Consider the following 23,633-nt stretch of genomic DNA (forward strand, 5'->3'; position numbering starts at 1 on the left):
GGTGGGGGTCCTTTTTGGTCGGCGGGGCCCTACGCAGAGTGCGTAGTCTGCGTATACGGCCCGCCGGCGCTGAATAGAAGTAAATGTTGTAGTGTGCGTGTGTGTGTGTGTGTGTGTACGTACTTGCTTGCGTGTAATACTTTTGTGCTGTGATCAGGCTCATACTGGAGCAGCATGTCTAAAAGCCAACGCCTAGCCAAGGCTAGAAGTCATCAGTAAAATCTAATATTCAATTCCAAAACTCACAGATAACCAGTGAAGAGAAGCAAGGATGTGTGTAATGTGGTCACGTTTCATAAAATTGGTTAAAGCGTGTCACTTTTGCACCAGTTGGAGAATGGATTTTTGTTATTATTATTTTTTGAGCGGTGCTCATCGTTACAATACGTGGCTTTGTGTGCATGTCCATGTGTGTATGTCCATGCAAAATCGAGAGGCCATCAAATACTTATTACGTAACAGCAGTGTTGGGCAGTAACGAATTACTAATAATATATTACTGTAATATTATTACTTTATCCAGTAACGAGTAGTGTAAGGTATTACTCTGTCAAAAACGGTAATATATAACGCTTTACTCCGCCCAAAAAACGCCTCGTTACTATATTACTCGTGCCTCGCTGGCAGGAGAGGAGAGCACTCAGAGCAGCGCATGCAGCTGCTTAATTGACGGTCGTTAACTTCTTTTGATGTTCTCTGAGAGCCTAAGTCAACTTGACACAGAGTTGCGCAGCGAGTTGTAGATTGCGTCGCAACACACACACACACACACACACAGACACACAGACAGACACACACACACACACACACACACACACACACACACACACACACACACACACACACACTGAAGAGAGAGAGAGAGAGAGAGAGAGAGAGAGACACACACTGAAGAGAGAGAGAGAGAGAGAGAGAGAGAGAGAGAGAGAGAGAGAGAGAGAGAGAGAGACGGTCAGTGAGCCCCTCCTCTTCTCATTTACACACGACGACACACAGGGAGAAGTAGTTTCTCTTCATCTCCGTGGTGCTGGATTGTTTTTCAACTTACAGATACTCCTAATAAAGTAGGCTGCTTTCTGATTAGGCCTATATCCTTTATTCTGAGTTAAAGACCATACAGAGCCTAGGGTCAAAATTACTGACAGTTTTAAATGTCTGGTAAATGCACTGATCACAGCTGTCAAATAAAGCTTGTTTGGCTGATTGGAGACTTATTTTTCCAATAAATTGGATTCTGTTCTAAAAGGAGCTGGCTAAACAGATTGTGTCATTGTACCCTACATCTCTTTTCTTTTGCGGGGTAAAAAAAAAGAAAAAAGTAATATAACTTAATATATTATATATTACTCTTGATTCCAAGTAATAAGTAATATAATATTATTACTTTTTCCAAGGAGTAATAAGTAATATGTAACGATTACTCTCCTAAGTAATATTGCCCAACACTGCGTAACAGTATGTCCCTTTTCTGATTGGACAATATAATCTTCTTCTTTTTTCGTGTATCATCGTCCTTGATGATTGGGTGGCGAAATTTGTTTCACAAGATTTTCTTGTTACTTGCAATGTAATTTGGGTCTATCATCATCATCTGCACCTCTCACTTCACACTGTGTGTTTTTTTAATATGATCCTTGAGGATAGGGAGTCATAGTTGTTTAGCATAAACCAGTGGTTCTCAAAAGGGGTCCGGGGTCCCCCAGGGGTCCTTGAGGTGGTTTCAGTTGCTCCCCAACTAAATGTGTTAATAAAGGATGGAAATCTGTTTAACCACTTTAACCCTATTTTATTCATCAGCCATTTTTGAAACCTTTTGAAATATCTTGAACATTTTTAACACATTATCTTCTCTTCTCTTATCTCCCGGGTACAACATATTTTCAAGTGGCGGCCAACAACCAAATACATTATCAATTTAGGGGTCCTTGACATGAAAACGCTTGAGAAGCACTGGTATGAAAATGATGAAATAAAAGCATGAATGACCTTTTCAAGGTCTGCGAATGAGAAAGACGCAGACAGAAACGGTGCCATCTTATAATGAGCATTAGTGAGGGCCAATTACATGAAGATAAGGTTGAAAATGGGTGAAGTGGCTTCTTTAATTATGGTAATGTTCCTTAGCCAGAGGACTCATTAATGTACGGCCCTCGTCACTTGACCGTTGAAGGAGAAGGTCGGAGTCCTCTCACAGAGACCACATTATGAGTCACACTCTTAACCTACTTGGACATGATGCGCCCAAGATGAGACTGGATGGAGTGGCGGGAGAACACTGCAATTAGCTTGTGTGTTTGCACATGGATGTGTGTGTGTGTGTGTGTGTGTGTGTGTGTGTGTGTGTGTGTGTGTGTGTGTGTGTGTGTGTGTGTGTGTGTGTGTGTGTGTGTGTGTGTGTGTGTGTGTGTGTGTGTGTGTGTGTGTGTGTGTGCAGACTGCGCACGCAAAGGTGGGAAAAAGTACTCACATTTTTTACTTAAGTAAAAGTATCAATACTGCAATGCAGCAACCATGTATGCAGAATGTGCCATTTCACAGGTTTATAACATTTATAAATATCTATTTGAAAATAGCAGATCTACATGCTCACAATGTGTCGCATTGCGACAAATTGTGAAATGTATACTGTATAGCTATAAGGCTGAAGCAGTTGATGTAGCCTATGTTTTGTGATAATAATCAAAATCATTGTAAAAGGTACAATATTTGCCTCTGAGGCTTCCTACACCCAGTAAAGTCACCTGCCCTCTCCTTGTCTTAGGGGATTGAAGGGGGGAGAGTGGAATCCAATTCATTCCCAAGCCTCTTGGCTTAAAGCGACAACGCCCTACCTCAAGAGGCTTGATAGAGGCATGAAACCATGTGACTTCCATAGGGAATGAATTGGATTCCACTCTCCCACCCTCACTCCCCTAAGACAAGGAAAGGGTATATCACTCTTTAGTGTGAATGCAGCCTAAGATGTAGTGCGCGCACTGTGTATGTGACTTACCAGACAGCGATGTAATCAGTGACAGGCTCCGTCTGCAGTAAGGTAAAGTTGATATAAATCCCATGTCCGTGAGGAACGGCGATGAGCCAGGTACAGTCCTGGGAGTTGGGGTATTCATTGGGATACTGAGGTGAATAGATGGTGCCATTTTCAGCCGTAACATTATAGCCACATGGAGCTGTAAAGAAGAGGAACAATGTTAACATTAGGGGTGTTAATTGAACTAATCAATCTAATAAATTATAAATAAATAATTATAACAATCTGTAAAATAATACATTTTCAAAAGTTAGCCGACATGTTGTGCACTGGTAAATCTGTAATTTTTTCTAATTTAGCATTTTTTTTAATAGGGCATAAGTGGTTAAGCAGATTAATCGCTTTAGTTAAATATAAAACATTTACAAAAACATTTTTGTAGTTGATTCGTTAATGACAAAGAAAGGAAACGAAATAGAAAATGTAACATAATTCTCTAAAAAACAATAGAATAATTGCTAAGAAGATAATTGATAGTTCCTGTACTTGCAACCCAGTTACATAACCCATAAAACATGGTCAGATTGGACCTCCCCATTGGCCATTAGCATCAAGGTCTCCGGCTCTGGTTTGGGAACACTTTGGTAAATACAAGAACACTGGAGATGGATAAGATGAAAGCAGTGTTCTGTAGAGATCGGGGTTTGCTACTGGCAACACAACGGCACCACGCAAATGTGAATATCACTGCTGACTTATCTAAGGCATCTGTTCTGCTGTAACACTCATGCCTGATGGATGGACATGAAGAGCTACTGCAAACTCGCGTTATTTATGAACACACAAGCACAAATCTGGGCCTTAAATGTTTACATTTTAACGTCTATAAGGCTTTTGTGAGCACCCCGGACAGTTTTAGGTTGCTTGATTCAGTATTTCGATATTTAATATTCATTTCATCAGCCCCTTTCCTGCAAAAACCAATTGTAACTAAGATAAGCTCAAACTCCATTTTAACCATGATAGATTCATCGAAAACACCCGTCCTTGGTTCTGGTGACGTGAGGGGGCCATGTTATTTCAATTACTTTTTTCATGCATTTTTAAGAATATTTTTTTGGAAAATGAAAAAATAAAATACAATAACAAATAACATAACATTTATGAAAAAAAGCAATAATAATCTATCTATAAATGCGAGAAGTCTCTGCGTGTGTGTCTGTGTGTCTGTAATCCGCGTATCTCGAGAACCGTTCGTCCCACCGGCTTCAGATTCGGCACGCGCGTTCCCCGCCGCGGCACGGAGTGCAGTGCCGGGTCTCGACCCGACCCGACGCGCGGTTTTCCCGAACCGGCGCGAAACGTTCGGAATCTCCTTATGCGGGGTTGATTGTTGACATCAGGCTGTTCCGGAGGAAATCGGCGCAAGCGCTGACTCATTGTGACATCACTTCATAAAAGGCTCTGACATCACGTACGCCACATGAGTCAACAAAAAATGCCATGGTTACGTATTCTGATGTTCCTATATGGGCATAAAAGGACACAGGCAAACATGTGGTCAAAACGGCTCTTATGACAACAGGTATAATGGGGTTTGCAATAAAGGGTGGGGCATTCATTCCCTATTTCAAATTCGGCACACGCGTTCCCCGCCGCAGCAGGTAGTGCAGTGCCCGGCCTCGACCCGATCCGATACGCGATTTTCTGGAACCAGCACGAAAGGTTCCGATTCTGATGTCTGACATCAGGGTTTTCCGGAACCGGCACTGTGTCTGCATAGATCTCCATTTATGGGCATAAAATGGACGTAAAAAGACAGATACATATATCTCCATATATGGGCATAAATGGACACAGGCAAACAGATGGTCAAAACGGGTCCTATGACAACAGGTATAATGGGGTTTGCATTAAAGGGGGAACCAGCACTGTGTCTGCAACACAGTCGGAGGCACAGACAGATACAGAGATCTCCATAATGGGCATAAAGGGACACAGACAAACAGATACAGAGATCTCCATATATGGGCATGAAATGGATGCAGACAGACAGATACAGATATCTCCATATATGAGCATAAATGGACACAGGCAAACAGATGGTCAATTCAGATCCTACAGAGATCTCCATATATGGGCATAAAATGGACGCAGACAGACAGATAACTCCATATGGGCATAAATGGACACAGGCAAACAGATGGTCAAAACGGGTCCTACAGAGATCTCCATATATGGATATAAAATGGACGTAGACAGACAGATATCCCCATATATGGGCATAAATGGACACACACAAACAGATGGTCAAAACAGATCCTATGACAACAGGTATAATGGGGTTTGCATTAAAGGGCGGGGCATTCATCCCCTATTTACATTGTTCCCGAGTTGGCCAGGGCGCCGACTAGACGCTCGGCCGCCCAAAGGGCGGCCGAGCTTCTAGTAATAAAAAAGAAACAGGACAGTATGAGTCTGTTAATCACAGGGCCCTAAGCGCAGACATTGATTGGCTCTTCCAATTTTTGGTTTCTGCAGCGCCGGGGGCCAGACCAGTCTGCAGAAGACATGATAATGTGAATTCACGCGACCGGCATGGTTTACCAGGCTAATTTAAAGAGTCTGTAAACAGGATATGTCCTGTATTTAGCAAAAGGCCAGGTGCTGATCTTTAATGACATAGAACAACGCAAACAAAACAAAAAATCATGAAATAAAACAATGAGATAAAACTGCAAGAGACCAGGTACCATCAGAGAGGACCGCTCTTACCCTCGCAACGTGGGAAAGGGTGGTTCCACTTCCTGTTGGTTCCATGCTGGCATGTCAACACTGGATGACCAATCAGAACATAACCAGGATAACACTGGAACGTTATAGACTGGCCTGCGCTGTAGTCGCTGTTGATGATGTCACCATTGGGGAAGGGGGAGGGGTCCTGGCAGTTCTGAAGCTGATAGGCTGAGAGGGAGAGAGAGGGAGGGGGCGAGAGAGAAAGAGAAATAGAGAATAGTTTAATCAGAAAGAAAAAAAGAAAAGCATATCTGTGTATGTTTACATCTAAAAATAAAGCAAGATGAGAAACTGAGAATGAGCAATTTGACAAGTTTATTATGTCAAGATACCGCGGATGAGAAGGTAAATGTCTCCTGAAATACTTTGGCTGCTTGACGGTTGCACCCTCACTTTCCCTCAGCAGAAATGTGTTCTCTACGGTCTCTACAGTCTTCCAATCTGTTATTTAACCAACGAATGTGCCAGGTTTCAAGCGTACCTGAGTGCACCTATAGCTCTTAAAGGGTAGGTAAGACGACATTGATTATTGTAATTTACTGTATGTTATGCTCAAAACACACCTATGACTAATTCGGCTTGATGCTACCCCTTTGCACTTAGGCGATCTAGCTAAATTGAGTCGGACACACCCCTGACACATTTTGCACCATATTCATGGGTTTCAAGTGTACAACACCTGCCATGTTGAGGACCAACACAGGTGTTCTGATTGGTGTAGATTCTACACTGTAGAACATTAGTTCTATGCCATGGTCCTCAACATGGCCGCCGTTGTAGGACTACATTTGAAACCCATGAATTCATTGTCTAAATCAGGCTTTTCACAATTGACAATTTGGCCAATGTAAAAAATTTAATTTTAGAAGTATTATAAAGGTCTTAAAAGGCCTTTAATTGTCACTTTAGAAATGTGCAGATGCCATCTATATACACTTAAACTGAATGTTGGTTTGTTTACTTTTGAGTGAGAAAACAATTTTGCACATTGAGTTAATCATCTGGGGACCCCCCTGGGGGTCCTGACCCACAGGTTGAGAACCACTGGTCTAAATAGTGCTCTCATTAAATAATCCCTTGTCTCAAGTGTGACAGGAAAATGATATTGCCCATATCAAAGTGAAGCGGATAAGAATTGTATTCTGAATCTCTCTCTCTCTCTCTCTTTCTCTCTCTCTCTCTCTCTCTCTCTCTCTCTCTCTCTCTCTCTCTCTCTCACTGTGTCCTCCTTCCAATACCTCCTAAAATATTTGAGCAGTATTTAACCTCTGCATACCACACCCTGGAATACAGAATACTGAACCACTGAGATCAAAGACAAGCTTTTAGAGCAAGGTGTCACAATAGTGTGGGTACAGAGTAAATGGAACCCATACAGTCATGAAATGATGAGTCGATATTCGACAGTCCAATATTGCCACCACACACAAGCCAAACTGAAGAATCCAGGCCAAATAAACTAGCTTTTTATTCCCCACGATTCTTGAAGGGTTTCAGTCTCAAATAGAGACACACGGGCTCCTACAAATATGGCCGTCCTATTGTGATAGCGACCCGACTTCGGGTAAGGATGAACGGTGAACTGCAGCTGCCAATGCAATCCCAATGAGAGGCATCGTGAAATATCATAATTGCAGTGGTTGACTACTGAGGCATTAGCGATTTTTTTTGTGTTCTAATAAAGTGTCCCATGAGTTTAATTTTGCCTTTTTAAGGTGGCATATCTGTCATCTTGATACACTACCTACAATATACTTTAATATACTTCATCTGTGAGTCAAAAGTGCTAGCATTGGAAATCTTAAATTTAGGTGGTCGCATGGTACACACGTCATGGACGAATCCCTTGAGGTTTTCTATACCCAGATACGCTCGTCTCTCATGTATTAGGCTGTTTATTTTTGGAAAATGATCGCATCTCGCCTTTTCCAAACGGAGTCTTGCAGGTTATTTTTGGATTAATACTAACCTGGAGAATCCACTCTGTAGTTGAAAAGGTCGGGATCTTCAAAGTCGGCGCTCATAAACGCACAGCAGTAAAGACAGTGATGTCACTGAAAAGCGACAGGTTTTCTGTCTGCCGTTCCCCCTCTTCTCTGTTAACATTATGGGTAATCCATTCAAGTGGCAAATTAAATGTGACACACATCATGTATTTAGAAAACAAGAAGATATGTTGTCAGGGTCAGGCCATACATCTGGAAACATATTTTTATTCAAATCAAGATAGTCTGCAGTTCGTGTAGGATTATTTTAATATTAGGCTAACCACAGCTGAATTGCAATGACTTTCTATGGGCTGGCTTGCAGTGCACCGTTCTCCCTTACCCGAAGTGGGGTCGCTATCACAATAGGACGGCCATATTTGTAGGCGCCCGTGTGTCTATCGATAATAATCTGTACCCCTCCCTCTTATCTTTCCCTGTCTCTCTCTGTCTCGTCTCACACTTACATCATCGCTGGCAGAAAACTTGTATCTCCACTTCATTTTCGGTTTTGGGACATACAAGTTTTCCGCCGACAGCGATATGATAATGATGTGTTAGAACATGCTTGTGTAAAGTCATAATCACAGGTCTATTTAAAGGACAATCATCACCACCACTCACCACATGCCATATCTCTTCCCCCCAATGGCTTTCTCTCCCATTTCTCTTTAAGTATTTGACTCCCACTCGCCCCCTTCAAATTGACTCTCGTCTCTCACTCTTGTCTCACTTTCCATCTGACATAATGTGCTCTATTTCGGGGAAAAACTGGCGAACTGGCAATTGCGTGGTGGGAGGGGCGCGGCGACAGACGCTTGGCAAAGTTGTGAGGTAGGTTCGATTACACTGAATATATTATCAGTGAAAAATCTGTGAAAAATAGCAGATATACAAGCTCACAGCACGGCACAGAGTGCCGCGCTGCGAGCTTGTAGATTTGCTATTTTTTGAAAAGTCGTGAAAATGTGTGCAAATCTTTGAATATATGTATTTTTTAAGCGAACACATTTTTCTTCTGGGGGGTCCCTGGAGCTAAATATTTTGACATGGGGGTCCGTGGCCAAATACATATCATTTTGGGGGTCCTTCACATGAAAAGGTTTGAGCACCACTGACATAGAAACATAGGTTTTTCAAAAAACCTTAGAAGGATTTGAAATATTCAAATACTTTTTTCAAGATGATTTTTCAAAAATAGCTGATCTACAAGCTGGCACAAAATGCGAGTGGATACCCAGGGCCCAGAATTTGGTGCGACACCCCTGAGTGGGTATGTTGCAGATTGAGTCAATCATGACTAATCAAATCAGCAAGCACGCTCAGAGCAACGGTACGTGTACAGGTAATGTTCACACTCTGTCATGGAAGAAAAGCTTCGGAACCTTAATTTCTCACACAATAAAACTGATGTCCTCCTGTGGGAGGTGCAGTGCCATCAAACTATAAATCTACGGCACCGCAAACAGACATTTGACAGACAAGTCAAGAGCAGATTATGTCAAATGATCTCGCAAGGAAATAACAAATGCAGTCAATAATATGTTTCACATACATTATACATGTAAAACATTTGTCTCTGTTAAATCCAGTTCATAAGCCCATATATTTGTCAAATAATCTACATATATGGGGTGGATTTCTGCAAAAACAGACTTTGCATCCACTATATTCGCACAGACACAAAGTGGGCCCTTAGCAGACAGACATCCACCTCTAGGCAGTCATTTTTGTGTCCAGTTGTACTTTTACAGACCCATTAGCCACGAGCACATTTCATGTTCCTGCACTTGAACTATACAAAAGGCAGGATGCCAGTCCATCATAGGGACTTGACATTTATTTGAGGACTAGACGAAGAAGCACACATTACCATTTTATAATATTTTATCACCTAGAGATCAAACCCCAAGTAAGGCAATGAAAGTCAAACACTCTCACCCCTAAGCACTAAGATGTGTGGTATATTTCAATCAGCATATAACGCAGTTTTTTATAAATAATGTGTGCACTGATCATTGATAAACTGTAGGCATCATGCACATTGATCTCTTAGAGATCTTGGTAAAGAAGTTGTTTTCCTGGGTGACCCTTATCTTCTTGAGGCCTGTTGTGACCAAAAGGTCTGAAACAGCCCCCTCAGCAAGAGTGAGATCTACACCTGACTTGAAAGATGCAACTGGCACTTTATAGATAACAACAGAGCCGATTAACCAGCAGCATGTTTTTCCTGGCTATAAAGAGTGGATGGTGGGCAGTGTACACACACCCAGGGGCGTCACACCAAATTCTGGGCCCTGGGTACAAGGATTCACTGCGGGCCCCCCATGAATGTTAACTATTGAAAAATAGCAGATATACAAGCTCACAGCGCGGCACCGAGTGCCGCGCTGTGAGCATGTAGATCTGCTATTTTTGAAAAATCGTGAAAATGTGCGCAAGAAACCTATGTCAAGGACCCCCAAGATGATATGTATTTGGCCACGGACCCCGATCTCAAAATATTTAGTTCCAGGGACCCCCAGAAGCAAAATTTGAGTTAGAAATGTTGGGTTTAACATTTTTGTCATCGGAAAATCATTTCAATAAGATGCAGTCTCTCTCTTGCCCATAAGGTTTTTGGCAGCCTTCTGCTATTTCTTCCTTTAATTATTTCAGTGGCAATCTTGTTCAGTCATGTGTTAAAAAAAAACATAATAAACCAACCTGCTTATTTAAATAAAGTGTTGTCCATCGATTCGTACAAGATTAGACAAGATTTATCTTCATTGATTAATAATGGACCCTTCGCTAAGCCCCACGCACTCCACTCTGCCAGGCCAAGGTATGCCAAGCTGTGCTCCTCATCCATTCACTTGCATCTTACAGTATATGACAGATTTTCCCATAGAAATAATCGATCATTTCAGGAGCAAGAGCTTCAAAATCTCTTCTATATGTTGTCAACAAGGCCTACAGTAGGCAAAAATGGGCATGACATTATTTCAATAAACTAAAAATACAGGGACATATTAGAGGGAGAAACAGTATCTAAATCAATTGACTTTAATGTCAATATCATTTACAACCGGTCCGGACAGGAGTTTTCAAGCATCAGATCAGGTTTGTATACATTTGTTTGTTTTATGATTTGCACCTTCCAACCGTTTTCTGGGTACGTGGCTCATAGTCACTATTGTGTTATCGTGGTAATCCCATTCTTTCTATTAATGTTACAAATGATTGTGTGTGTACTGTGTGGGCAAAATAACACAGCTATGACAGGTGACAGGAGAGTGCCAAACCACATGCCAGCTTAGGCAACGTTTAGAACATCTATTTAGGTGTGGGGTTCAGTGAAGGGTAGGGCTGTCACGATATGACATTTTACATGACGATTAATTGTCACTCACATAATTGGCGATTAACGATTTAATTGTGTTTTTGTCGTTGATAATTACATTTCTGTTTGGCTTTTAGGCTTTGAAGTTGCACATGGCAGATATGACACAAAACCTAAATACACGAAGAAATTACTGACATATTTGACAACTTACTACTTAAAAAATAACATTGATAGTGGAAATAGCCGATCTACAAGCTCACAACGCGTCGCGATGCGACGCGTTGTGAGCTTGTAGATCTGCTATTTCCACTATTTCTGACATTTTTCGACATTCACGATTATGACGATTATGACAAAATAATTGCGATAATGTCAAATAATCACGATTAGACGATTATGTAATAATTGTGACAGCCCTATCAGTGAAGGGTCCTTTGGAACTGAGGGGACTCACCCTGGTAGGTCAGTTTGAACCCTGGCCTGTTCTCTGAGTGGTCACTGTAGAAGTGAATGATGGTCAAATGGGTTGTGCTTAGCAGAGGAGGCGGGATCACAGAACCAGTGAACTGTCCAATGAGAGCCGAGCTGTGCTGTGGGCCCGCTCTGACCTCCAGGAAGTCATGGTTGTCCTCGGATGAGAAGTTCTGGAACTGGAGATGAGCTCCTACAACATACAAACGATACAGTCATTAAAGGGACATTCCACTTTCAAAAAAACTTTTGGTCGTCTAATCAGGCTTTTATGAACACCCTGAACAGTTTTTAATTTGCTTGATTCAATATTTAGATATTTGATGTAAATGTTATCAGGCCCTCCAGGCCCAGGGCCTCTCCCCATACACACCCAGTGTAACTCCATTTTAACCATGATAGATTCATTAAAAACACCCATTATTTTTTCTGGTGACTCATTATTATACCCTCCTAATACGTGAGCAGGCCGTGTTTTTTCGATAACATTTTTCATTTATTTTTTATAATTCATTTTCGTATTTAATTTTTTTCATGTTCCCAAAGAATTATTAAAAATAAATGATAAAAGTTATTAAAAAAAGAACACGGCCTGCTCACGTATTAGGTATTATGAGTCACCAGAAAAAATAATGGGTGTTTTAATGAATCTATCATAGTTAAAATGGAGTTTGAAGTTACCATGGGTGTGTATGGGGAGTGGCCCTGGAGGAGGAAGGCCTGATAACATTTACATCAAATATCTAAATATTGAATCAAGCAACTTAAAAACTGTTCAGGGTGTTCATAAAAGCCTGATTAGACGATAAAATTACCAAAAGTTTTTTTTGAAAGTGAAGTATCAGCGTCTCTCTACCTTTGCCCCCCTGAACACAGCTGTGCCTTCAGAATTGTTCATACCCATTGGTATGCCTTGGGCACAAAACTGTACTTTATGTCTCATGACGGCACCTTGACCAGAACCAAATCTTATGTTTTTACACACCGGCACTAAAGTGCTTCAGCATTTGTTTCATACAATGTAATACTTCTGAGCCTGTTTGAATTTAAGTTTCCTAATACAGCTTTGTTTTCCTTTTTTTCTTTTTTGTGTGTGTGTGTGTATGTTGTTTGCACATGAGTCAGCAAATCTTCACTCTCTGAAGGCCAAAGAAATGACATTTACAGACTCCCTTAAATCCCATCAATGGTTGGGGATAAGTCCCTGCGACATATACTGTACAGCATAGTGCTGTACTTGTACATCATTGGCTGGGGGATGTACTTGTACATCATGCCGCCTCATGCTATAGAAACAGGAGATAGGCTCCTGGCCTATGGACCACATGGCTCTTCAAGGCTTACTTACTTAAATCTCATAATACTTTACCATATCCAGTAGGTAGCGTGAGCTGCCAGGTGCAGTCCAGGTTGCCAGGATAGTTGCCAGGGAAACCAGGACTGAGGATGACTCCGCTCATCTCAGACAACACCCCTCCACAGCGAGCTGGCAACACACACACACACACACACACACACACACACACACACACACACACACACACACACACACACACACACACACACACACACACACACACACACACACACACACACACACACACACACACACACACACACACACGAAACATGATGGCAAGATAACCAGCTAAACCTATGAAGTCAACCGTATAATGCATAGCAACATATTCTGCTTTCACAGTAACACTGTATTAACTGATCTTGTAGATCTGTTATTTTCACTATTTTTTTTATTTAAAAAATACAATTTTGACAAACTACACCAGCGCCCTTCTGGGACCAGCCTGGTTCACCACTTAAAGGAGGACTTCACCACTTTTCAACCTGTCTTCATATAATAGGTCCTCACTAATGTTCATAATAAAATAGCGCAATTTTTTTCTACTCGGTCCAAGTCTCCTAGGAGAGCTTCCAAATCCGAATCCATCGTCTTGTGACATCATCATTTTCCAAAAAAAAAAAATAATAATAATATTTTTGAAAAAAATATTTAGATTTTTATGATCGCGAGAACAATGGCTTCCACTTTAACATTGCAACTTTTCAGGAATAGAAAGCCTGCCGTTTCTATTAGCTTGGATTCCCAATCGATGATGTCACAAGATGATGGGTTTCTGACCTGCCCACAGCCCTCCTCTGAAAAAAAAGACAAAAAAGAAAAGCAATTTTTTTAGTGAGGACCAACCAATTATATGAAGATAGGTTGAAAAGTGGTGAAGTCCTCCTTTAAGTCGAGAACGATGAAAGACGGGAATACAGGCCCACCCGTTTGTTCAATACTCCCATACCTGATGGGCTAAAAAACGGAGTCTGAGGCTTATCTCACATTTTCTCACATGGCACCACTTATATTGACGAAGCAGTACAAACGTGACCCTGCCTCCCAGTGCTGGCTGTGGTATTGTGTGGGTGAAATGGGCTGTCTCTCTCCCTCTCCGGGCTATTGCGTGGGAGAAATAGACTCTCTCTCCCTCCCTCTCTATCTCGACTTTATTGAATAATCATTAGGTAGCCTTCGCTTTGTGTCACCCATTTCAACTTGAATGGGTGGGTCTTTTTTTCCCCTTCTCTCTCTCAACTCTGAGACTCCCTTGCTGTCCATGCTGCTGAAACAGTCACATACATATAGGCCAGTGGTTCTCAAACTTCGTCATCAAGGACCCCCGAATTGATATTTATTATCCTGTGGACCCCCATTTGAAAAGATATGCCAGGGACCCAGAAAAAAATATTTTTTACAGCTCTAGCAGTGATTCTCAACCCTTTTCTGACATGCATTAGGCTATGGACCAAAATGTAGTTTCTGTCTCTGAAACCCCAATCTATCAAAGTAGGTAAATGTTCTTCCCTTTGTACACTCTCTGAGTTACATACCCATAAGGGTCCATTTGGTTCCTAACTATCATTTAGCTGGGGACCCCTAGGAACTCCCTTAAGGACCCCTGGGGGTCCGCGGACCCCACTTTGAGAACCAATGTCATAGGCCTATATCAGAGGGAAGTTGCCATGTCACAGACATTGGCTGTATATTATTAAATTAGCATTTTGCACTATTAAAATGACTTGGTTGTATCTGTGTGGCATGTGAACCCTGGCGTGATCATTAACAGTCTGGGTGATTTCGAGAAGCAGTACGTCTTTAGTTGTTGTTGGCGTTTATATACTGTATGTTTTTATTTTTTTGCTACCCTGGGGAATGTGATTAGCCTGGTTCCAGCCCATAGACCCACCCACTCTCTGAGTGGACTGTTTCTCTGATCTGGAATTGTGTTCATAATAAGTGATTTCTGAAGCCGAAATGACGGCTCCTCCAGTTAGCGCAGGGGGTGGGTTTAACAAATAATCAATCCGTGCCGTCAAAGTCCCTCCCCTCCAGAAATCGCTCAAACAGGGCACAATGTCAGACTCAAGCTTCAGCTGAGTCTGAAATCAGGCTAGAATGTGATTGCACCACCTTGGCCAGGCCAAAAGGACAGACAAGCCTAATAATCTGGTGAAGCCAACTTGATGTGTATGAACCACAGACCTTTAGGTAAATGATCTGTGTTTATCTAATTTTTGAACGAAATTATTTTGTGGAGGGGTGTGTGCATGCATGTGTGTGTGTGCGTGTGTGTTACCTATACAAAGAGGAGGAGGGTAGTTCCATCGACGCACAGTTCCAGGCATGCAGGAAATATGAGAGTGGCCCTGGAAGTGACATCACAGCAGGTTACACAGAACATACAGTACTACCACTACTAACCCTGCTGAATTATTCAGAGTATATAAAGCAATACAAAAATATAATAATAATAATAAACTTTATTTGTATAGCGCTTTTTAAGACAGAGTCACAAAGTGCTTGACAGCGAAGGTGCGGCAAAGAAAACAAGCAAATCATCAGAATCATTACAGCAACAACACATCAGAAATAAGAAAAGCAAAAATAAGAATATATAAAAAGCATACAAGGAACAATAAAAACATCGGTGAAATCACATGTGCTAGGGGTTAAAGGCAGCTCTATGGGGCTTTTAAGCCGTGACATCATTTTGTAGGCAGAGGAGAATCTGCCCCCAGAGCATTTTCTGTCCCTCGCTATTTAAAAAAACAACGACTAAAAAATAACGACTAAAGTATAATTCTAACACTTTCCTTTCAACAACAAAGAGAAGAAAAATGTGTAAATAGTAAAAATAGTAAAAAGATTCACGGAAACTGGGGGCAGAAATTCTCCTCTGCCTACAAAATGATGTCATACTTAACAGCCCCATAGAGGTGGGTTTTTAGCAGTGTTTTAAAGCGGGGCAAAGAATCAGCAAGTCTTATTTGTTCAGGTAGGGCATTCCAAAGCGTTGGGGCTCTGAAAGCAAAGGCCCTTTCACCTCTAGTTATATAATTACAGGTAGGAATGATCAGCAGTCCTTTGCCTGAGGATCTAAGAACACGAGACGGTTCATAGGGGACGAGTAGATCAGATATGTAAGAGGGTGCGAGGCCGGACAGGGCCTTGTACGTGATGAGTGAGATTTTAAAGTCGATTCTAAATGAAATAGGTAACCAGTGCAGGGAGGCTAAAATGGGTGTGATGTGGTCAAATTTTCTGGTGCCAGTTAAAAGTCTTGCAGCTGCGTTCTGAATGAGTTGGAGGCGGTGAATTGATTTTTTAGAAAGGCAGGAGTAGAGGGAATTGCAGTAGTCAAGGCGTGAATAAATAAATGCATGGATGACCTTTGTCAGATCAGGGGTGGACAGAAATGATTTAATTTTAACTATGTTCCTGAGATGGTAGAAAGCAGTTTGGGCAACCTTTTTTATGTGTGTTTCAAGGGAGAGGTCTGAGTCGAGGAAAACACCCAAGTTTCTGACTGTGGGTTGTAGGTTAGGTAGCAGTGGCCCGAGGTTATTTATTATGGGAGCTGGGTCTTTGGGCGGGTTAAACATTATAATTTCGCATTTGGTGTCGTTTAGTTGGAGAAAGTTAGCGGTCATCCAATTTTTTATGTCGGCTAAGCAGGAATGGAGATTGGCTATGGTGAGATTGTTGTCAGGACTGATGGGTAAATATAACTGGGTATCGTCTGCATAGCAGTGGAAATTAATGTTATGGGCCCGTATAATGTTTCCCAGGGGAAGTAAGTAGAGGGAGAAGAGGATGGGACCTAGAATCGATCCCTGGGGGACGCCACAATGTAGGTGGGCCTTGGACGAAGTCGACTCGCCGATGCAAACTGAGAAATATCTATCGCTCAGATAGGAGAGGAACCATTTAAGGGCGGAACCAGAGATGCCCACACAGTTCTCCAGGCGGTCGATGAGGACAGCGTGGTCAATTGTGTCGAAGGCTGCGGTCAGATCCAAGAGGACAAGAACGGAGGAGTTGCCTAAATCTGCCGCCATGAGGAGGTCATTTACGACTTTCAGGAGGGCCGTTTCAGTGCTGTGGAGAGCACGAAAACCTGATTGGAATTTCTATAAGAGATTGTTTCCACTCAGGTAGTCGACCAGCTGGGTGAAAACCACCTTCTCTAGGACTTTCGAGAGGAAGGGAAGCTTAGATATGGGTCTGTAGCTGGACAGCGAGGAGGGGTCAAGGTTGGGCTTTTTTAGGAATGGGGAGACCAGAGCCATTTTGAAATATGGAGGGACAGTGCCAGAGGACAAGGAGCTATTGACAACAGACAGGATGTGGGGGGCGACAGTGGGCAAAATCTCTCTGAGGAGGGAGGTGGGGATGATGTCTAGGGGACAAGAGGAGGGTTTCATGTGCCCAATGATGTCCAGAAGAGTAGCAGGAGATATTTGAGTGAAGGAGGCAAATGAGGAGGCAACTTCTGTAGCATTTGAGATGGGCACTACTGGTACAGACTGTGTGTTAGTCAACTGAGACCTGATGGTATTAATTTTATTGGTGAAGAAGCTGAGAAATTGATCACAGCGTTCTGGGGAGGCTTGTAAGTTAGGGTTTTGGGGGGCTCCTACTGCCTGTTCAATTGTCCTAAATAGGGTGCGTGAGTTCTGGTAATTGTTGGAGATGAGATTGGAGAAATATAGTGCTCTTGCAGCTGTAACTGCCTCGTTGTAGCCTTTTAGAAGGTCTTTTAAACTTTCATAGAAGACTGTTAATTTGGAGGTCTTCCATTTACGTTCTGTTTTCCTCAGATCTCTTCGCAGGGCCCGAGTGTGGTCGTTGAGCCATGGTGACGCTGACTTAGACAGGTGGGACTTTGTTTTGAATGGGGCTACAGAATCGAGGGTGGTTTGGCAAATGGTGTTGAAGTACTTAAGCTGATTGTCAGTAGTGTCAAATACAGCTGGAGCGGATGCAGAGGAAATAAAAACAGACCTAAATTTACTGGCGGTTAGGGGGTTAATAATTCGAGAGTGTGTAGGGGCTGGGGGTGGCATGGGGGGAGGGGAATTCAGTGCATTAAAAGCAATGGTGTAATGATCCGATACGCCCAAACGGCTGGTTTCTAGATTTGAGATGTTTACCCCAGAGGACAATACCAAGTCGAGTGTATGTCCCCTGTCGTGTGTAGGGCCAGTAGGGTAGGGTGAAGATAGAAATCAAAAGATTCCACAAGAGTGGTGAAATCTCCGGCTAAGGTGTTATTGGGGCAGCAAATATGAATGTTGAAATCACCCAGCAGAATTACTCGCTCAAATTTAGGCATGGCGAGTAATAAAAGATCCGAAAATTCTGTGATAAAGGAGGTGTTGGGTTTAGGAAGACGATAAACTAGAATACACAACGTTGACTGTTGCTTGAAGCAGATGGCCAAGTGCTCAAATGAATTAAAATCTCCGAATGAGATGGGAGTGCAGGAGAAAATAGAATTATAAATAATGGCCACACCACCTCCACGACGTCCACTGCTGGAGGGCCTGGATTTCTGGAGGTAAGTATGGGTGGGGGGACCCACCCATACCAAAAAGGCATGGAAGAGGACATTTGTGAAACAATTGTATTCGTACGCTCAAGGCTGAAAGTCAACACCTCACTGACACATATGCATGTAGATACATGAATACCGTATATGTGTGTGTGTCTTTATGTCTGTTTGAAAAGTGTTTGTCTTTGTTAATTACCTGTAGTGTATACCCAGGTTCACAGCTGAAGGCAACAACCTCATTGACCATATATCTGTCTCCCGATTTAATGCCACTGGCTGGAAGCATCGGCTCAGGACAGGTGGTAAGACCAACGGCTATAGCAAAACAAAAGAAAGAGAGATTATTAGTATCCCATGCACTACTGCATGTTTGTGCTATTAATATACATACATGCTATTTGTGCTTTAACATTGGCTTTGGCCATGTGCTTTGGAGGTCGGCCAGAGGGGTGTAGAACACAATATGCTTGGGCCTCGCCATCAAAACTGCAATTATTGTCAACAATAACCATGGTGATTGTCTGAAAATGAACACAATGTAAATCCCAGCCTCCTCCAATTTCCCTGGACAGTTGTTAACAAAACTCAGTTTTGTTTTTGTTATTTACAAGCTGAACCCTGGACTCATAATACACAGACAAACATGCAAAGTATACCACAAAGCTTTATCTGATATTGTATTTTACACATTCTTAAACTAAATCCCCCTGTTAACAGTGAGCTTGTGCTTTGTACTTTTTCCCTGGTACTTTCTAAAGTGGGCTATGGCCAATTTTAGGTCAGGGTTAGCTAGGTAAGGTTAATGTGATGGTTCGACCGCATTAACCGCTAGCAACATGTCTGTTGCTGCATGAAACTTCCCTAAAGCTTCCTTGGGCAAACTTGTGCCATGGGGCGGAAAATAACCTTGGGGTAATCATGTACAGTATACAGTTAAATGATGAATGTGTTTATAATTGCTGCAATCATAAAGTCATTTAACTGGGTTTCAGATCAGCACAACATTAACAACATGCAGTAATGTGACTACTTACCCTACTGGTCACACTACTGTTGAGTGGAATTTCATGGCCATAATTTTTATGCATTTAATATAGCTATAAAATATGATAATAACACTGCTACACGGTCAGATGCTATTACAATTCTGCTGAGTGGGCCTTAATGGAGCTGGCTTGTCAGAGTCAATTGTTTGTTTTGCTCAGCTTTAAGAATAGTGCTTTTCGAATATTCACATTCAAGTGAAGTCAAAGTCTGTTAATGGGCAATAGGCCTGAATTAAAAATATGAATATTGAAATAGTTTGTGTTTGTATTTACACCGATTTGAAAAGTAACCAATATTGTTATTATCCAAAACGATGATAGGATGATAAAATGAGTTTACATTACAAGTATGTGAAAGTTACTTTGTATATTCCTACTGTGATAAAAGTTACAACGTACTGTACTGTAAGTTTGTCAACAACGTATTCTTTATCAAATAGTGTGTTTGGTGTGTGGTGTTTATTACATCAAACTTTGAAACAGAATAGAATAAAATAAACTAGCTGAAATGATTGAAAAACGAACTAAACAGAGAATGAACAGTCAATGTTTGTCTTTGTTTCTAATACAAACATCTGGTCAGATTTGTCAACACAACAAGCATGAAGAGACCACTCCCACCCGGCTAGAAATGTTTAATCTGTTCATAGGTTAAAGATGATAAATCAGAATAACTTTGCATTGATTTGCAGTGACCCTTGCATCTGAGGGGACAAGTGGAGCCAAACCATGCCAGGAAAACCACCTCGCTGTCTGGGTCAAGCATTCAGCTCTCTGTACCGTTCTCTGGTCTCTCATGCACTCGCCCACTTGGAGGAGAACGTGGTGACTCATCTGACCGTGTCACTATTTTCCGCACTCTGTAGACCAGTGCCTGTGGTTTTTGCACAGCCGAACTCTCAAATGTGCATTTGTCTTTGTGATGAGTGGTTTACCGTATGCACTGCAACTGTACTATAACATCCAAGGACGTGCTGGGCCCCTGATTCAGCCTGGGAAAAAGAGTTGGAGAGGCCCTCATTGCGCGCTATAGAGAGAGATCTCTCTCTATAGCGCTGCTGCTACTCAAAGATTTGCCATTTCAGATCATGACAAGTGACAAGCCAGTGGGCCAATTACATGAGTTATATTTCGTCGTTGTCGGGTGGAAACCTTGTATGTCCAAAACCGTTTGTTTTGTATTTATCTTTTTTTTTTTTTTTTTAACAAAAGGTGTTTATTTGCCATTCTGTCTCCATAAACATTCACAAAGTTATCAGCAAGTTATCAGCAAATAATCCACAAATAATAATAATAACGTAAAAGCAAAATAAAAATAAAGATAAACACAAAACACACACATCGGCAAACATTAAATAAAACAATTTAGGAATTTGGAAGAAATAACTAAAAATGATTTAAACTAGTGAAAACAGCCGATCTACAAGCACACAATGCCTCGCACCGCGAGGCGTTGTGTGCTTGTAGATCTGCTGTTTTCACTACTTTTGTGCGACAGCCTTGTATGATGAAGCAAGGCTTTGCTTTGCGAAAAAAAATTACAAATTTGAAACTTGGAGATACGAGGTTTCTGCCCGACATTTATTTTCCTAATGACCGGCCTGGACCGGCCGGGAATGAACCGGCCGTTCGGGAGTTGTCCCGCTTTTCCCAATGGCCAGCACGTCCCTGATAACATCCCTCTATACATGTATGTAGTTGTCCAAGGACTGTGGTTGGTAATTGCGTTCTGAGTGCATTGACATTTCCAGTCACCTGAGAATCCGCTGAGGATGAGTTGCTCTTCCGTCTTAATGCGTTAATGCATGAGCAATGAGCATCACAGTCATCAAATGTGAACTTTCGACCACAATTTCCGAGACCCTTTATGTCCTAACGACCAAACTCCATATAGACCCATAGATTGTAATGCATTTCCCATTATGGAAACTCTAGTCAGTTGAGCAGTCTTTGTAGCTGAAGCTTGTGCCACCCCTAACACCAATAATGAACGCTCTTTCGTACACAGACACTTCTCTTTTGCTCTTGCCTTCTTTATCCAAATTGAGATAAACTGTGCCTGCTCATTTAAGTACATGCCATAGCATGACAGAATATGTATTACTTCGTCCAGCTGTTTGGAATCTGCATTTGCTATGTTTTACCACTTATTCAGGTTCTTCCATCCGTGTGTGTGTGTGTGTGTTTGGGTTACTGAACTGTTGGTACTGTGGGATCACATTGATTTCCTGGTAGGAAGCTCGATAATGAACACACACACACACACACACACACACACACACACACACACACACACACACACACACACACACACACACACACACACACACACACACACACACACACACACACACACACACACAGTCTGTATATTTGCACAAAGGTGAAATGTGTCCTCTGCACTGACCCATCCTCATTATTAGGAGCAGTGAAGTGAGTGCTCAGGGAGCAGTAAGGGGTTGCAGTAAATGCCTTGCCCAGAGACATTCTAACACATAGGCCAGGGCCGGGGCTTGAACCGGGGACCCTCTGTTCCCCAGACAACCTCTTTACCCACTCAGCTATGGCCGCCTCTCTGTTATCCACTTGAAGCCTAGCATCCCTAGTCAATCTACAAGCTCAAAATGATGCTGAATTGCAACACAGTGGGAGCTTGTTGGTCGGATATTTTTGCTAAATATATTTTGTAGAGCAAAATATAGGATTTAAGTGGTTAAGCACCTCCCTCTACACCACTATTAAACAATGTCAACATTTAATTTGTTTTGTTGCTGATATTAGGGACACACTCAGACAAGAAGGCTTTTCGATCAGACCATACATCACATTATTAGAAAAAAATATTAATTAATAAATTATGTACATAATGTCACTAAAACATATATGTACATGGCCTAATGTTGCTAAAACATGTTGGCCTACATGGCCTAATGTCTGTACTGTACTTAAACCAGTATATCGCCACTGTCAGGCAGAAACCTCGTATCTCCAAGTTTCAAATTTGTATTTTTCATTTTTTCATTTTTTGTAGATTAATGCCCTACTTCATACAAAAGTGTCACACAAAAGTAGTAACAATAGCAGATCTACAAGCACACAACACCTCACATTGAGGTGTTGTATGTGTGTGCTTGTAGATTGTCTATTTTCACTATTTTAAATAATTTTTTAAACACAAAACTAACGGTTTTGGACACAAAAGGTTTCCACTCGACAACAATGATGTATTGCATGTCAAAATGTCCCTGAGCAAGGAACTTAACCCCTATAGCTGCTCCCCTCCAAGTGCCCATTATGACCATCTGAGCAGCTGTCAGATGGGTGAAGATGAAACAGAATTTCCCCTGCAGGATTAATAAAGGTCTACACTTCAATTATGTGTGAGCAATAAGAAAACAGCATCACACGCGTGCAACTGACAGAGCGGTGATAAATGAGCAAAACCATGGGACAGTGCGGCTGACATTCCCATATGCAGAGGACAACAAGGTACCAAATTAACAATATGTACAGATGTGTCATAATAACAGTAGAAACACTCTGGTTCAAGCCAAGGACATTCATCGCCAATCAGCTTAGAGCTTCTCAACACTGGGTCTGGGGACCGCCAGGGGTCCAAATGGACGGGTCTGTAACTCTGAGAGTGTACAAATGGATCTGGTTCTATTTGTACACTCTCAGAGTTAAATTAACACTGAGGATCTGGGTCCTAGATAGGGCTGTCACGGTTATGACATTTTACATGACGATTAACACATTGGCCGCCATTTTAACATTGACTGTATGGCTCTCCTGCCATTTTGTTTAATAAAAAAATTGATATATTTTTTTTATATTGACATTTTTCCTAAATTCTGTATTTTTTCGACAATGTCATACAGAACCTCAAATGAAACAGGACAAACTCTAGTCTCACCGAAAAATAAAATAAATAAATAAAAAGCTTTTTTTTCTATAGTTGCAGCCATCTCAAAATAGCCATTTTTGACCAAAATCCAGCTATAATTGAAAGAACTGGAGATATTGACCTTTTTGTGATTTAGTGGAGGCAGTAAGACACATTTTACTTCAAGTCATGATGCAAAGGTCCCCTTTGGTATGGAAGTACCTTAGGGCCATTGGAAATAATTTATCCAAAGA

The 23,633-nt window shown here is 41.7% G+C and overlaps 1 protein-coding gene across 1 annotated transcript in view; it reads right to left on the minus strand.

The window, feature by feature from the left end:
* LOC308288605 (CUB and sushi domain-containing protein 1) overlaps positions 1–23,633 on the minus strand; it is an 803,860-nt gene that overhangs the window by 133,284 nt on the left and 646,943 nt on the right. The window contains 6 exon segments of the mRNA XM_080730076.1: positions 2,993–3,170; positions 5,747–5,935; positions 11,532–11,741; positions 12,918–13,034; positions 15,190–15,259; positions 18,644–18,762. Coding sequence (XP_080586202.1) covers positions 2,993–3,170; positions 5,747–5,935; positions 11,532–11,741; positions 12,918–13,034; positions 15,190–15,259; positions 18,644–18,762 — 883 coding nt within the window.

This window comes from Nannobrachium achirus (genome assembly GCF_963921795.1).
Source record: "Nannobrachium achirus genome assembly, chromosome: 7".
NCBI classification, from domain to species: Eukaryota; Metazoa; Chordata; class Actinopteri; order Myctophiformes; family Myctophidae; genus Nannobrachium; species Nannobrachium achirus.